We start from the raw sequence: 17,121 nt of genomic DNA, 5'->3' as shown, positions 1-17,121 counted from the left end.
ATCTGATAATTCTTTTTCTAGATTTTGTAAATCGTCTCATTTTTTTAATCCATAATAGTAATTCATTGTGATAAAACTGTTTTTATCCGTAGCAATTTATTTTGTCTTTCTTTTACACATTCACTTCACATAAACGTTAAAAAAACTAATTTATTGATGTAACACATCTCTACCTCGAACAAATACATCATATTTTAAAGAGTTGCATTCTATCAACATAAATGCACGAAGACACCTAAGATTTTACTCGAAAAGTCAAGTCCACTAGATAAAATATAAAATGAAAATTTATAAAAAACATAAAGATAAAAGGACATGGCATAAAAGAGATAAAAAGGGATTGGCTTTGACAAAGTCCTTTCCATTATTTTAACATGAGATGTATGTAGATCGTTGGAAGTTTTAAATTAACATCTTAGTATTTCAAGTTAGAAATACAATTTTAAATGGTTCTTGGATTATCAATTTGTTAGTTCATTGAGGAAACATGTAAGGAGTGATGTTGGTTGGTTGGGTTGAATATTTCTTTTGATTTATTCAATTCTTCGGATTTTTCTAATTTTTTAATTCAAATAAATCTTATTAAATAATCAACGTAATCCCATCATTAAAAATTTGGGTTAAGTTGTCTATGATACTCAAATTGTTTATTTATTTATCTTTTTCTAAAAAGCGTAAAAGATTATGAAAGTATTTTTATTTACATTAGTTAAGATTAAAGTAAAAAAAATCAAATGAATTAGAGAGAATGGGATTGATTTTTCTATATTTTGTATATAGTTTTAATTTTTTTTTGCTATATTTTAAAATGTAGAAATGTTTATTTTAAAAAATTATTTTTAGAAGTTGCAAAACAAGTTATCCAAAAAAAATTATAAATTGGAAATTAAAATAAAGATAGCAAAAGTTAAAAAATGAAGCAAAAAAAATGATTGATATTATTTGTAAATAATGGAAAAAAAACTTTAAAAAGGAGAATTTAATAAATTTTATTATATTTGATAAATAGTTTCATTTTTTTTTTATTGTTAATTTTGAAAATGTCCATTAAAAATAAGTTGGAGTTGGTTTGAGTATTTTAGGTGAAACCTTGAATAAATTCAAACCATAAAAATTTCAATTATTTGAACTTAGAGATCGGGTTGGGTTGGGTTGGATTGATGATGTTGTAACTAAGAGATTGAAGACAACGGTACAGGCTTGGTTTCATGAAGTTGTGGATGAAGACGATAGGGTAGAAGATGATGGATAGAAGAATTCAATAGAAAAAGAGATTTATGAGATTAAGTGTTTATGCATAGAATGATCATATCATCTTAGGAACTCAACTACCGATGGGAAAACATCTATGATGTTGGGTGCATCACTTAAAGCATAACACAAACACCTAACAAGAGGGTTGAAAATTTGTTTGGGCTTATTCAACCATAATTGTTAGTGCTTAAAACTTTTTCTTCAACCACAATATCAACAACTCAACTTCATTATCGGTTATTTGGCTTCATAATCATAATCATAATCAATTAGAAATCATCTTAGTTTTCATTGGTCTGTAGTCATAATCAATTAGAAATCATCTTAATTATAGTACTCCAAGTTATTACTTTACTGATTAAAATTATATTGATTCACAGTTATTTGTCTAAATAAAAGAAAAAGGTAATGTGAGAGTTAAATCTAAATGTAATAATTAAATAATAAAGATTGTGTTAGGTTACATGCTTCCGAGTGATGGAAATCAATTAGAACACAATACTTTCAAAAGTCCCACATTTTTAACAAAAATAAAAGATAAAATACCTCTTTATTAAAAAAAAAAAAAAGTCTTCCTGAGTGATTTTTTTCTTTTTATCTAAAAAAGATAAAAGATCTTTTATCTTTAGATGTTCTTTAAGATCTTTTATAAAACATCTTTTATCTTTCAGAAAGAAAATTCAAATCTATTGGTCATCTCTTCTGTCAGTTTATAGTGCTTCATTCTTTTTTATCTTTCTCTCAATCATAAAAGGAGATGGTATTTTTCATTGAGAGTATTTCTATTCCAAATTACAATTCGCGAAGAATCTTTGCAAAGATAAGTTATTACCTTTTTAGATATTATATATATATATATATATATATGAAGATTGCTTGATATCTTCATAGACAACTCAAGATGTATCCGAGATAAGAGATTTAAAGAAGACTTAGTAATTTGATATAGGATCAGTTATACTTCTACAAGGGAGCTTGATAATTTATAGTTTATATTTATAACTCATTTGAATCTTAATAAAATTTGTATAAAAGCGCTTTAGACATAGGTAGGTTCACCAAACTGGGTTAACAAAGTTTTTTGTGTTATCTAGTTGTTAACGAAAGTAACAGGAAAATCATATTATCTCATTTTCAACAATCTATTAATTGCCACATTGGTTTTTTTAGTTAATTTTAGAAAAAATTATCATTTTAGTCTTTAAGTTATGAAAATATGTGTTTGATTCATAAGCTTTAAAAATGTATTTTTATTAGTTCTCAAGTTTGTAAAAATGGACCCATTTAGTTCTCGAATTTTAAAAGATATATAATTTAGTCCCTAAAATTTTTAAATACGTTTAAGATGCCTTGAAATAACTTTATACTTTTATTTTAAATAATCATGATATTTTAAATTAGTAGAATAACTTCTAAAAATCATATTCACTCAAACTATTTTTTTATTTTAAATACCATATCATTATTTTTAAAAAATCAAATAAAAATACCTTTGGGACCTTTGACTAAAATGGTACATTTTTAAAACTCACAAATCTAAGTGACTTATCCTTATAAACTTAGGGATTAAAAATGATACATTTTAAAAACTCACGAACCGAACACACGTATTTACCTAAATGTGAAGTCTAAAAAGATAATTTTTCCTTACTGTTATCATAAAATATCACTTCTGAGACTTTCAAAAGACCCAATAGATAGAAATCAACTTCAAACACAAATATTTCATTTTTTGCTCCTCAAGAGTAAGTGTAAAATCAACATTGGTGGAAGAGTTAACGGTCATATTTACAAAATATCACATATTATTCTTCTAAAAATCTTTTTATTTGAAACTTTTTGATCAATGTATTTAGAAGACTTATTTATTAAAATGATTTCAAAATAATTAAAATCACGGATGTCATTCAATTACTCTAAGAATATGTTTCTAACATCTCAAAATTAATTTAGTATTAAATTTTACACTTAAATGTAATTTTCATATCAACAAAGTTAATTTTAAAGGATTGGAAACACGTTTCACAATGTTTTTTAATCATGTTAGAATCACTCCTAAGGGCATCTTATTTGCTATGTTACAACAAGAGGAAGCAAGAGGTTTTTGTCAAAAACATTTTTTATACATAGCTAATAGTACAAATACCTAATAATAACCATTGAAAAATTAGAAAGAAAGAAAAAAACTGAAGAGAGAGAAGGAAGAAGAAGAATGAGAAAATTAGTGAATCCCACAAAAGAGATGGTGTTGTTGAAGTCAGTGTTAATAAGTTGAAAGTATAGTTAGGGATGGTGTTAATAACATTGGGAGGCCACAATGAGTTGGCCAAACAAGTGAACCAAACTCTACTACATTGAAAGATACACGTTTAAGGGAAGTTTTAGATTAAAATTGTAAGACATGTGGGACCAATTTTTTCTTTTTTTTTTTTTTTTGAATCCCCCACTTATACATTGTTTTGAGGTAGTTTAATAAAAAAAAAGGAAACTTGTTAAAATGAATATATAACTCAACTAACATAGCACGAAATCAACTCTTTTCTTAAAAGAACAAGCACCTAATGAAGAGAATTAAAAGTACTTGTCTAAAGAACACAAATTATAAGTAGACCTATGAATAAGAACGAGGACAAGGATAATCTAATCCAAGCATAGCTCAATGAATAAAGAGCTCAGATACGCTCAAAAGTTTGATGAGTCGATTCTCACCTCTCACGACCATTGTCAAACTCAAACAAACTGAGTAAGGGACTGGTGCTGCTGGGGAGGTGAAGCTTTTAATGGCTTAATATGAAACTGAGTTGGTCTCCGGGGGGGGGGGGGGGAGGGGAGGGGGAGGGGAATTGTTTTAGCCTCAAAGATGTTATATAATGCAAGATTAGGACAATCAAAACACCTCTTCAATTAGCGGTTCCATCTATTGCAGATCAAAAGGGATTGGTTTTGTTTTTGTTTTTTTGTTTTTTTGGGTCTTGTTTATCATCAATGCTGTAGAAGCTAAGCTTAATTTGTCAAAATCAACATAGTACTACACAACTGGTTTGGAAAATGTTCTAATGTTTACCCAGACGACGATCATTGGCCTTTATCCTGCTCGATCACAAGCGATTGAATGGCCAACCGATTTGCGTTGCTGTGTGTCTTATGAAACGATCAATGGACAACGGCGAATATCCCCTCAACAGTCAGCAACTGCAAAACAATAACATTCAGACAGTGTACGAAAAGCTCAATTGAAAAGGAAAAGAACAAAAGGAGAAAAGAAAAACGAAGTTGATTTGGCCCTAGTGTTTTCTAAAGCACAATGCAAGAATAGAAAACATAGTTGAAGTGAGAATATGGGGGGGATCCTGAACACAATAAATTTTGCATTTTGGCTTAATAAATTTTTTATTTATTAGTGAAATAAAGAAGGAAAAACCTAATCATCACAAAAGATGTGCGCCTTATTTTATGAGACTCACCCTTTGAAGGCAACCCTAAACCCTAAATGAACCTCACCGCTCCCGGGAGGGCTTTTTAAAACACTAAATTAACCAATTTTGAACATTATTGCAAACCTGCATTCTCATACCTCAAGTGGTTTAGAGGTATACTTTCAACATGAGTTCAGAGGTTCAAATCCCCCCACTTGTGGGGAAAAAAGCATATACTCTTTCTTTCAAAGAATGAGATGAAAATAAGGAGGGGGGAAGGGGAAAGAAAATAAGGTACCTTGTACACATAAGGCTGAACGACTCCCATTTCAGTTGAAGTGTTTCTCACTTGTAGGGGGCAAATAGGATAGATGAATTGTGGCCGCCAAAGCCAAAGGAGTTAGACAGAGCGACCTTGATTTCCAATCTTTCTTTCTTTGGACCCACAAGTATACTTGTGTCCTGTAGTTCATTTTGTTGGGATTGAAGTAGTATGTTAAGAAGGTAAAGGAAATAAAAAAAAATTCCATAATCATGCAATAGACCATGAAAATATGAAAAACCGATCCTCACAACAAAGCAACATACCACTCCTTTATCTGGGTTTTCTAAGTTAACATTTGGATGGATCCAGCCGGTTCTTATGGCCTGTACCAGCAAGTAGTCTAACATCAGCAACTTAAATGTAAATGTAAACGATATCTTTAATACTCATTTTGTTCTTTTGAAATGGAAACAAGAATTTTTCATTGATGTAGTGAAAATATCTTTGATACTCATGATGACAAGGTAAAATCATTTATAAAATCAGGAATGCATATCATGAATGAACTTGGAAATGAAAAGAGACTAGTGCTCTGCAAAACAAAACATAATAATAGTCTCAAAAGTCAAAAAATTCCTGAGTGGTACAAAACAAGATAGACTAAAAAGGACCAATTAGGCTCTCCCAATTTCTATTCAAGCCTTGGAAAGAATGGCCCTTGAAGCATTCAGATAAATAGCACTATGATAAAGACTGTAAGTGGGCTGAATCGAAACACTCTATACTTCAGCATGAATACTCATGAAAAATTCTGACTTCTTTCATTCCATAGCTCAGATATGTATTGTTCATGATATGGATAATGTGATGGTTAGAAGAAACTACATTTGACGAGTTTCCGTTATTCAATTTCAATGATCATGTTTGATAAATCTTACCTGTATGGTGGCAACAGCCTCAACAGCACCAGCGGCCCCTAGTAAGTGGCCAACCATAGACTTCGTGGAGTTCACTCTTAACTGCAAAAATCATTGCTATGTTGAGCATGCAGAAACTCATATGTTAGATATAAGCAAGAATTGTCTGTGATGGTTAAATACCCCACGGTTCTTGCCAAAACAATGTACAAGAGCTTGATATTCTTTGACGTCTTCAGCCAGTGAAGATGTTGCATGTGCATTTACGTAATTCACATCTTCCTTAGATATTCCAGACTGAGCTAATGCCTTCTCCATGCAGAGAATAACTCCAGCCCCTGTTTAAACCATAATACAAGATGTTAGAACTCCAGATCATGATTTTAATAAATTTGGGTTTATTAAACTTGAGGTTTGAATGCTTGGTGTTGGATTATGTGAGGAATATATAATAAAATCCAGGTTTGAATAATTTGTATTTCTGTGTGAAGTGAGGATTTAATTTATATTTTGTAAAGGTTCATATTTAATATAAAAAGTGATTTAAATTCATGAAGCAAATGAGATAAGCAAACCTCTGCCTGAGATTAAGGAACACGTATAACAAACATATGTTACACAAACTTAATGTACATGCTAGACACCTCCAAAAACAGAAAACACACTAGTGAGAGCTGTCCTTTAAAAAATTTCTCTTTCAAATCTCACCTGCACTCCCAAGAGAAAGTCATGGTGCGACATCAACAGACCAACCTAGGCCCTACTTGCCTTCTATCTCATTACTGCTCAAGCAGAATACCTTAGGCTAGAAAGAATCGTAAAGAAGATTTTGTGGCCTCTTAACCAACACATGTAGGGATTCATTCAACTGAGGATCAAACACACGAAGTCAAGTGGTTACCAACCTTTGCAATAAAGACACCCTTCGCTAGACACTTCGCCTTTCTCAAGGTCTCCCTGGTTTCAGACAATAAAAAACACATTCATTTGATGCCCTTTCCTTCTCACAAAGGTAACAAAATAGTTTTTGAGCGGATACATGCACTTCTCAAGAATTAAGGAGCCCAAAGAAAATAATGCTTTCCACTGTTTCATCACTTGGGTGTAGGATTTTTTAGAGGTCTTTGAAGGAGGTGGGAAGGTTTTATGGAACCTAATGTGTCTAGGTTATAAGATCGAATGCGTCTTTTCTGTAATTATCACCTTGGTTTTATTCTTTTGGATTGAAGTATTTTCCTGTAGAACACTCCTTTTGTGGACTTGTTTTTTGAATGCCCTTGTCAATTCTTTTTTCTCAATGGAAGCTAGGTTTCTTAGTCATAAATAAATAAAGAAAGAAAGAAAGAAGTCTTGGGTTTTGAACCAAGATAGAGACAAAATTTCGTTGGATAATACTAGAATGAAATGTACCCAAAGGGCAAAGCCAAGGAACTTGACCAAAGAGTTACAAGAAGCCTCCCCAAGTGATCAGGGCGTTAGCTATGTAGCAATTACATATACAATTAGAATCTTTTTACTGCAAGAGGGAGAAATATAAAGTTACCAAGCATAAATTTCAAGCTACAGCTCTGGAAAAATATTCAGAAACTTTTTTCATTCTTTACAACCAAAGGTCCCAAAGAGAGCACAGGGCCCCTGGTGAACAAAAGGAAACCTGAAGTTTTTTACAGTATTTGGATTGTCAAATCAAATAACAAAGCATATTAGGGAAATGGCCTGTCCACAAATGAGAGAGCTACAAAGGAACTTAATGAAGAAACACACAGAGGCTTGTTAAGAAGACATCTTTTATCTGCATCAAAGAATAGGGTTGGAAATTACCAACCCTCTCGGTGCCATCAGTTAACTTCCATCAAATTCTTATATTAGACCGTAAAGATCATGGCTACCAGTGGGCTGATCAGAGTCTTGAGAATTGAGCAGCAAAAGATGTCTTCTGAAAAGACAAACCTACATAGTTTGGCTATAGAAGATCATGGGCTTTTCATACTAGCATTGAGTGCAACACTAATGGGACCAACCCATGAGATCCTTCCATATAGTTGGCTTCTGGTGGTTCCTTCTCTGTCAACTTGTTAGTGGTGAATTAACTTTCATAGCCACCTAATTGGATTTACCCCATGGAAGATACACATTCCCAAATGTCGAACTTCTATTCCATTCCTCACTTCCTCTAAAAGATCGAAAGACATAAACCTGCATCATACTCTCTTTGTCCTACACAACTATGCAATGTTACTTATCAGCTCCGACACTATCCTAATCCCTCCAACTTTCTTCATCACACTCCCTGTGTTATTCACCACAAACTGTTGCATCTCCCCCCTCGTCTGACTCAACTCTGCCTCCAGCACGTTTTGCACACCTAAAACTTTTTCTGTAATGGTAGAGCCTGTAATAGACTTTCTATTTTCTAGTGATCCAGCTCCAATAGAATTATCATAAAGAAAACAAATGACCATTTATCCACACCAAAGAAAACCTAGAAAAGAACAAATAGAAAGGGACCGGATTGCTTCTCTCTTCTGCTCAATCATGGAGGTCTCTCCCTCACTTATGCCCTCCCATTTTCCCATTCAAATCCAGCATCGTATTCAAAATTCTTGGATCGACAATTAAGAACAATGAATGGAGGAAGTTTTCTCCCTCCTTAATCATCTATTTATAAATGATCCCTGATAAAAATCTCTTTCAAACATATACACCCAGAGAACAATGAAGGAAAACTATAGATAAGTCTATTGAGAAGCTACCCCCAGTCCTATTAATGATCATTTTACATATCCAGCAAAAACTGTGACCAAAAGAGAAGGAAACTGATTAAGACAGCCCAAGAAGCAACAGAAGTCGATGCAAGTCACTAATTTGCAAGATAAACAGCCAATCTTTGGACCCACAGGCAAAGTGTCCGCACTCACTGCAACTTATGCAGTGTCCACTATTGCGACCATAGTATCTGCACCATCTTGCAGGTAGCAATCCTTCATTATATGCCCGTCTCCATGCACTTAAAGTAAGCCCGTCTCCATGCCCATCTACATGCACTTAAAGCAATCCTTCGTTATATGCCTGTCACTATTGCAACCATAGTATGAACAACCATACTGTCACTTAAAACAATCTTCCTCTTCCACCACCTCTTCATCTTATTACTTCCACCTTCGCATGAACCTCTCTTCTGGTGCACCTTGCATAGATGACTTTATCAGACTAATGTGATCAATGGCGTAAGAACAACCATCACATTTTGCCTCAGATATGTGTGCAAAAGGCTCCACGACAATGGCAAAACCCTAAGAGTTGGCTCTCTACTTTGTCTCTCTCTCGGTAAGAATAAATCTCTCTTTACAAAATAATTTGGATACTTGATCTCAGGAAATTGCATGTTAGCTTTAATGGTTTTCATGATTTACAAACTCCATTAAACCATAAATAAATCTACTAGAATAAGTAGTCCGTTAAGGTTCTGCACACTACTAAACTCGTAATTCATTAATCAAGAAGAATGCATTTATCATAAGAATCATAACTGTGAAATATCAAGAAAAATAATGATATTCGTTGAGAATGGTGTTGTGTAGAAAAGATCTATGTCATTGCTATTACAAGTAAAACCTTTATGACCTTTGAACAGACCACATGCATTACAAAGCTTTATGACCTTAGAACAGACCACATGCTTTACAAACCTTTACAACCTTTGAACAGTTCTTTTTTAAATGTAAAATCTGAGATCACTCTGGGAAAAGATAAAAAAAAATTGGTAAAAAATGTCAAACACCACGCAGTTAAGAAGTACAATAAAGTGTAGTATCAGCATTGACCAAAAGTTGTAGTGTCCAAAATTGAAAAACACATCATTCGACTAATATTTTTTAAAACATTATGAAACATGTTGGATGGAGATTTGATGATATTAGTAAGAAACTCAATTCCAGTTATTTGATATTTGTTTAATCCAATGAAAAGTATTTAGGGTAAAAAACAATCAAACTTTTCAAGACCAGTTAACTCCCACCGCAGCTGGTTTACACATACAATCCCAAACATCGATCTAGGCTTCAAGTTTGAGAGGAACAGAAAAATTCTTTGCGAGAAGGAAAAACAACACAATAACTCAATGGTAACTCTCTAGTCCATAATAAATAAATAGTCTGATACTCTACTCCCACGAAATGTGGTACAGAAAATTTCTCATATAACCACCAAAATTTAGTTTAAATTCTATGCATTCTGCTCCATATCCAATCACTCAAAAAAAATGTCTATCATAATTTAAAAAGTTGCCAAAGTTATATCAGAAAGCAAGAAGATGTATGTATCTTAAACATATTTTTATTCTCTTTACCATTGAAGTTGAAGTAAATTTTACATACTCAAGTAAAAAAAATGCTTAATCGTATTTATAAGATTTCAATATCATTATTATTTAAGATTTACATATCATATTGATGTTGATTAACAATGGAGTTAAAAATTAAATCCTTAATGATGGACTCTTTTTTCTCTCAAACTTAATAGTTCATTTGAAAATTACCTTCAATTACAAATAATAAAAGACTTCCTCGCATGCTCCTGTATAGATTCTAACAATTTTTTTAGAAGATCATGGAGCCCAGTACCATATTATATCGTAGAAAAGTGAACTGCTTGGGGAAAATAATAAGGATCCTTCAACGTGGTGGAATTCCATAATTTAAAACTGTAAAAATATTCCAATTAATTTTGCCAACTTAAGCAAGCTCAACTAGTTAAGGAAGCGGTCTATATTCCCCACCCCATAGTTGACGAACTAAACATAGTAATAAAAAATAAATAATATTCAAAAAATTGAAAAAAATGAATCCACCAATTTATTGTTTAATGATAGAGGATTACCATCAGGGTGTGGTTCTGTCACATGATATGCATCGCAAGTGAAGCTTCCACCAAGAAATTCTGCATAGATTTGGGCTCCTCGTTGCTGCAATTGTGGAATCAGGAAATAACAAATTATCTAAGATATTTTACACAAAAAGAGGCATAAAGTTCACAAATATTACGAAACATTATGAATGAGATGACGTTGAAAAAAATAAAATGAGGCAAAGATGAATAGTGCTGCAAAGCCTTGGACAGGAGGATGCTCCAGTAAAATATGTGGAGTTGCTCTTCATTAAACTAGAGGCTGAGGGAAAAAGATCCATATGAAATGATATATGATAGTTACAAAAATAACACTGACCATACCTTCGCGTGCTCCAATTCTTCTAGAAGCAAAACTCCAGCTCCCTCCCCCATGACAAATCCATCACGATTCTGTATAAAACAAAGATGTTAAGCATCAAAATGGAAATAACAAGCACATCAGGTTTATGATTTCAGAAACCAAGTATGGGCGACTTTTGACCAATGCTTTATGTAAGAAAGTTCTAATGTTCCAAGAAAGTATATACACCATTCTACTTCTGTTTTGTTCATTCTTCAGAGACACAACATATAGAACCACAAAAAACAGAAATTATTATATTTTCCTATGACGAAAAAATACCAAGTCCTGTAACTCCTTATTCCACCTTTTTGCAAGTTAAAATTAAGATTTTTAGATAAGAAAATTAACCCAGGTTTAAGATATTCCATCTTCATTGCTGATATTTTATTTATTCATAGGCAAAGTTTTTGTTAACTGAAAAACTATGATTCAGATAATCAGAGTAAAAAATTAAAAAAAAAATGAAGCTGACATTACAATATCCCAAGGCCGTGAAGCTTTGGTAGGATCACTGTTTCTTTGAGAAAGTGTATTGCAAGCAACAAAACCTCCCAAACCTAGCAACAGTAAAATTAAATAGATTCACATCAAATATCTCAGGCAAAAAGAGTTGAACTTGATTAACATAATAAATAGAAAAATACCAATGGGTATGATTGCTGCATCTGATCCTCCGCAGAGCATTACATCCTGCATATGAAAACAAATCAGATACTATAGCAACAACTCTGACATTTAAATTGTTGCTTTTCTATATTACTTTTTTCTAAAACTAAGCTTGTGTCTCCATTTAAACTTCTTTATTAAAATATATAGCTACCAGAATATTATTCTTACATGCAACAAGAATAGAATAAGCACATGGAACATTTTGGTTGACTTGGGAAAACTGTTTAGGGTACTAACATGAAACACTTGTCTAGTAAGCACTTTTTTTGGGGAAGAAGTACTCATTTGCATATGAAAGCCAGCTACTCATTTGCTTGTTTATGTAGGAGAGTGAATAATAGCAAAGGTCATATTCTGCTAAGTAAGGACTGTTTTGGATACAAGGGAATGATAGCCTATATTATATGTAGATAGTTAAAAAAGAACAAATGTATATGTAGATAGTTAAAAAAGAACAAATGATAGCCTACATTATATGTAGATAGTTAAAAAAGAACAAACAAGAGGTTTTCAGCATGCAGGTAGAGAAAGAAAGGAAGAGAGGAGAACTGTGTGCTGTAAATTTGGTAGGACTACAGTGTTTCTACTCTACACCTTGGCTTGTAGAGCTTGAAGCCCTTCAAGCATGCAGTAATCTGTAATCTCCCATATTTTCCAAATACTCTTCAGAGCCTATCAACTACCTTCCTCCAAGGCACTTGAAAGTGTTTTTTAAATTTTCAGACATACTTCGTTATATAGTCAAACTTCACAAGAAAAAAAATACATATATTGAAAAGCACTTTAATCAGGTAATAGCCTTGTTGGGATACTGGAAAAACTACGGTAAAAACACAAGTAATCAAGTGAGTTGTATACGAAGAGAAAGAGAAAAGGATGGAAACTAGATAAATCCACTCTTTAGTTTCTAAGAAAGTGATTACTTACAGCTTCGCCTCTAATTATGTGATTAGCAGCATTTAGTATGCAAAAGTTGCTCGTAGCACAAGCAGTAGAAATTGAATAGTTTGGGCCCATCCATCCCTACATTTTCAAAATAACTATTTCACAGTAATGTTAAGAATCAATAGCTCCAACACCTTATAAGAGTTTCTTCTCTTTTTTCTTTTCTTTTTTCTTTCCTAATTTACCATGTCCATAAAAGGATTCACTAACCAGATCCATAGCTAGCATGGCAGACCCCATGTTTGTCGTTGCAAATGGAACACAAAAAGGATTCATCTTCTTGTATGAAATTCGCAACGCTTCAATTGCATCATTAAAGACCTATTCAATATAAGAAAATCGGAAGAAGTTTTGATAAATAATAACAATAAAAGTGATAAATGAAAAAAAAAAAAAATCAAAGTAGCACATTGGCAATTAAAAAGAAACAATAAATTAATACAAAAAAGGAAATGTTTCATTTTGCTGATTGTTATGCATATTAGTAGAAGTCATAAGTAGAAGAATCAAGACACTGAAACTTTAAGGTTACAATTTACAAGTAATCTTTTTTCCAATGTGAGGGAGGTAGAAATCGCAGATTGGTAATATTACTCTCCAAACAACTCCCCAGGTATCGATATAGGAATTACCTTCATGCCTCCCATTGCTGAACCAATCAGTACTCCACATTTAGTTTTATCCAACTCTTCTGCAAGCTCTTTTGTAAATCCACCATCCTCTAGGGCTTTCTTGCCAGCAATAAGCATGTAAAGCATGAATTTATCCATCCGCTTAGAGAATTTTGGTGCAACCCATCCATCAGTAGAGAAAGTTTTAATCTCTCCAGCAATTCTCTGAAGAAAAAAAAAAATTAGAATTCAGACAGACGAACTGCAAACAGATCACACCAGTTTCAAGAACTTGCTACAAGAAGGTATATTTACTGTGGGAAACTGTGAGCAATCAAACGCCTCTATTTCACTAATTCCGCTGACACCCTCAAGCAAATTCTTGTAGAAGACGTCAAGATCATGCCCCAAAGGCGTCACCACACCCATCCCAGTGACAACTACTCTTCTTTGTTTTGTATGGTGTTTCTTTTTGCTTCCCACCTCTTCAGCTGGATGAACAGCTATAGCGACAGTCTCACCTGGAGTTTTAAATAAAATGACAAAACAATAACCAGGCTCAGTGTTCTTTCTGTTTTTTACACTGCCCTGTTTTTACAAAACAAAATTTTTCATGTCCAAGGAATTCAGAACCCAACAGAACATATCTAAACGATGTGCAGAATTCAAACCAACTTTTAAAGATCATGGAAACTTCATACTTGCAGTAACGACCACAGGCTTCAACGCATTGATGATAGATATCATATACAAACTCCAGAATTAGTTAATGGCCAAGCTGAGTTTAACAAGACTGTTTATGTTGAGGACAAATTAATCATGTGTTCACACAACCCAAAAGAATATAGGTTTTTTGGGTTGAAACAACTCAAAAATATAATAAAGCCAGTTTTTGAGAAATGAAAATTTGCATAAACCAAGATCTCTAAATGGTAGAGAGAAAGATAACACTGCATGACAATCACCAAAATGAAACATTGCAAAAGACAACACTTCGTGTGACTCAAAATAAAACATTTTTTTAAAAAGAATAAATAAAATAAATAAATAAAAAGGAATAGGTATGGGCATGGGCATGAAGAGTTGAGTCAGAAACAAAAATAACAAAGATTACACCATAGCAACGTAATTAATAGATTCAGCAGCGGTGGAAAAACATAAATGCAACTTAATTCAACACACTCATTATCTCCCGATGAACTCGAAAAAAAGAAAGCAGAAAATAAATCTGAATCAAACCAAAAAGCAAGATTCTCACCAAGAACTACCTTAATTAATCCAATCACTCCCTCCTCCAAGACAGCAATTAAATAAATCAAAGATTCTGTTCCATTTCCAGTTCCATTTCGAAGTAAAAACGAAAAGGCGGAAACAGATTCAAAAAAACAGAATGAATCACCTGAACGTAAAGCCCGATTCGTACGTCTCCGGCGGCGGCTGTGAAGAGGAAGAGAGGTAGGTGGAAAAAGTAAAGAGAAAGGATTGTATTGTAGAGGATAAGTAGTAGAGTTAGAGTAGTAATCGTCGAGGAGAAGGTCGTGAATATTGAATCGAGGTGAAGAGGAAACCAATCCAGTATTGAATTGAGAAGTAATACTAAAACATTTAGAGAAAGAGTGTTTCCGTCTAGAGGTGGATATCGATCTCTTGGAAGAGGAGGAGGAGGAGGAGGAGGAAGAATGAGGGATGGATGAAGCATTGAGGGAATGGTCTTTGAAGCAAGTAGCGGACATGCAAGCGGCTACAAGCCAAGTACAGAAAGGGGAAGAGACGGGTAAGGAAGCCATGGAGGAGGAGGAGGAGGAGGGGGAGGAAGATGAAGATGAAGATGAAGAAGAAGAGGAAGAGGAGGAGAAGGAAGATTGTTAGAGAGATTGATGCGTTGTTGTGAGTGAGAGATTGATTGAAGGAAGTTGCATTGGGGAATTTGTTGATTGATTTTGATGATGATTTTGATGATGATGAAAGTATTGTTGCTGAAGAAAGAAGAAGAGAAGTGCCAAGTATGAGGTTGAAGCAAAATCTGAGTCTGTGTGATGAGGAAGAGAATGGACAAGTGCTCTTTCTTCTTTCTCTCTCTCTATATTTCCTTCCTTTCTTTTTTTTCTTTTTCTATTTTCTCTCTCTCTACAATTGGTGGAAAGGGAAGAGTCTCTGGCTCAGCCTAAAAGCCTTTTTTCTTTTTTTCTTTTTTTCTTTTTTTCTTCTTTTACAAAATTAAAATTATCACATTCTCTCTCCTCATATATTTTTCCCTTCTTACACTTTTTTTTATTTATTAGATTTTAATTTTAAAAGCTTACAAAAATTTTTTTGCAAAGGTATTGGAATAAATGCTATGATGGAAATTTGAAGGTGAGACCTTTCGTCCACAAGAACAAGTGTCATTGAATTAAGTTTTAAAATCTATTTTAAAAGCTACATTATTTATCATATTACACCAACATAATTAACATATTTGAATCAAATAAACTGAAATTAAAAACTATTTTTATTTTAATTTTCCTTCAAAACTTAGGACATGAATTGTAGAGAATCCGAAAACAAAAATGTTTTCGTGTATGCGGACATATTCAAATTTTGGATTATAGTTTTTAAAAAATGTTTAAATGTGTTTCATTTAAAAAATTGGTTAAATTGTAATTTTAGTCCGAACGGTTTATAGAAAGTTTGAGTTTAGTTTATATAAAAAAAATTCATATATAATCGTTATGATTTGACAACTTTCATAAATACCCCTATAAACGTTACCATTTTATCAAACCAAAAAGATTAAAGTGTAGTTATACTATATTTTATAATTTGTAATTTAATCTATAAATTTATATAATTATTATTATATAATTTATAATACATATTATATTTATAACATGAGAGAATGTATTTATGAGTATCTTAAATGTATTTAATATAATTTTGTTTTTTAAAATATAAAATTTAAATTCTTTATACAATTAAAACATAAAAAAAATTATATTCAAAATTTGTAATATTTGGATCACAAAATCTAAATTTTAAAACATAAAATCTAGATTCTCTACCAAATAAGCTCTAAATTTCTCACACTTTTCGGACTCTCCATCATTTACTTACACTGAGTATAACAAAAAAAAATCACATATAGGTAATAACAACGATGACAAGAGAAAATAAACTAAAAAAATATAATTAAGTACAACATAGTTATAAAATAAACTTTACAAAATTGCAAAAAAAAAATGCTCCCAAAAAAAAAATATGAAGACAAAAAAATCAAGGGAAATGAAAAAAAAACCTCAATTAATCAAAAAAAGATTGTATGTAGATAAATTGCATGTAGCATATGAGTTGAGAAAAATAACAATTAACCTGTTCATAAAATTTTTGAAAATCGAACCGATTTGACAAATCAAAGCAAACTGAACTGAAATGGACTGCATGCAATTTATGTAATGTTGAACCTGCTTCTTATGTGATCGGTTCGATTTAGTGTTTTAAACTAATTATAAAACCTAACCAAACCACTTCATTTAAGAATAAATTAAAGAAATTTAAATAAATGTTCCTAAAGGTTTTGTTTCTAAAATTCGGTTAAATATGTTGACCCGAGATCTACTGAGATTTAAAATAGAAGAGACAATTTTATAGAACTCAATGCTTTGGTGGTCCGAGATTTAAAACATAAATGCAAATTTTGTTGAACTTGATGTTTTTGTGTCATGAGATCCTCTGAAAATTAAATTGAATTGAAACTGAACCGCGTATGCAGTTCGAGTTTGATTCGATTTGACACAAATGTGTGGTTCGATTCGGT

The 17,121-nt window shown here is 32.4% G+C and overlaps 1 protein-coding gene across 1 annotated transcript; it reads right to left on the bottom strand.

Moving 5' to 3' along the window:
• Nucleotides 1-4,132: 4,132 nt before the first annotated feature.
• Nucleotides 4,133-15,475, bottom strand: LOC101213530 (3-oxoacyl-[acyl-carrier-protein] synthase II, chloroplastic). Its single transcript, XM_004144004.3, has 14 exons — nt 14,728-15,475; nt 13,644-13,849; nt 13,350-13,553; nt 12,928-13,038; nt 12,700-12,795; nt 11,748-11,793; nt 11,581-11,660; nt 11,082-11,150; nt 10,731-10,815; nt 6,036-6,190; nt 5,874-5,954; nt 5,259-5,318; nt 4,969-5,132; nt 4,133-4,446 (listed from the first exon to the last, which is right to left on the bottom strand). Exons 1-13 carry the CDS (start codon nt 15,113-15,115, stop codon nt 5,016-5,018), a joined length of 1,698 nt encoding a protein of 565 aa, XP_004144052.1. The 5' UTR covers nt 15,116-15,475; the 3' UTR covers nt 4,133-4,446; nt 4,969-5,015.
• Nucleotides 15,476-17,121: the final 1,646 nt, after the last annotated feature.

Source organism: Cucumis sativus, chromosome 1 (assembly GCF_000004075.3).
Source record: "Cucumis sativus cultivar 9930 chromosome 1, Cucumber_9930_V3, whole genome shotgun sequence".
Lineage (NCBI taxonomy): Eukaryota > Viridiplantae > Streptophyta > Magnoliopsida > Cucurbitales > Cucurbitaceae > Cucumis > Cucumis sativus.
This window is presented reverse-complemented; position numbering and strand designations above follow the sequence as displayed.

Bases quoted from the DNA above. Each gene is read 5' to 3' on its own strand.
- LOC101213530 (XM_004144004.3), bottom strand. From the start codon at position 15,115: ATGGCTTCCTTACCCGTCTCTTCCCCTTTCTGTACTTGGCTTGTAGCC. The intron at 11,794-12,699 runs GTAAGTAATCAC...TTTCATATGCAG, and splicing joins ACATAATTAGAGGCGAAGCT to GATGTAATGCTCTGCGGAGG. The intron at 6,191-10,730 runs GTAATCCTCTAT...TGGTTTAAACAG, and splicing joins GACAGAACCACACCCTGATG to GGGCTGGAGTTATTCTCTGC.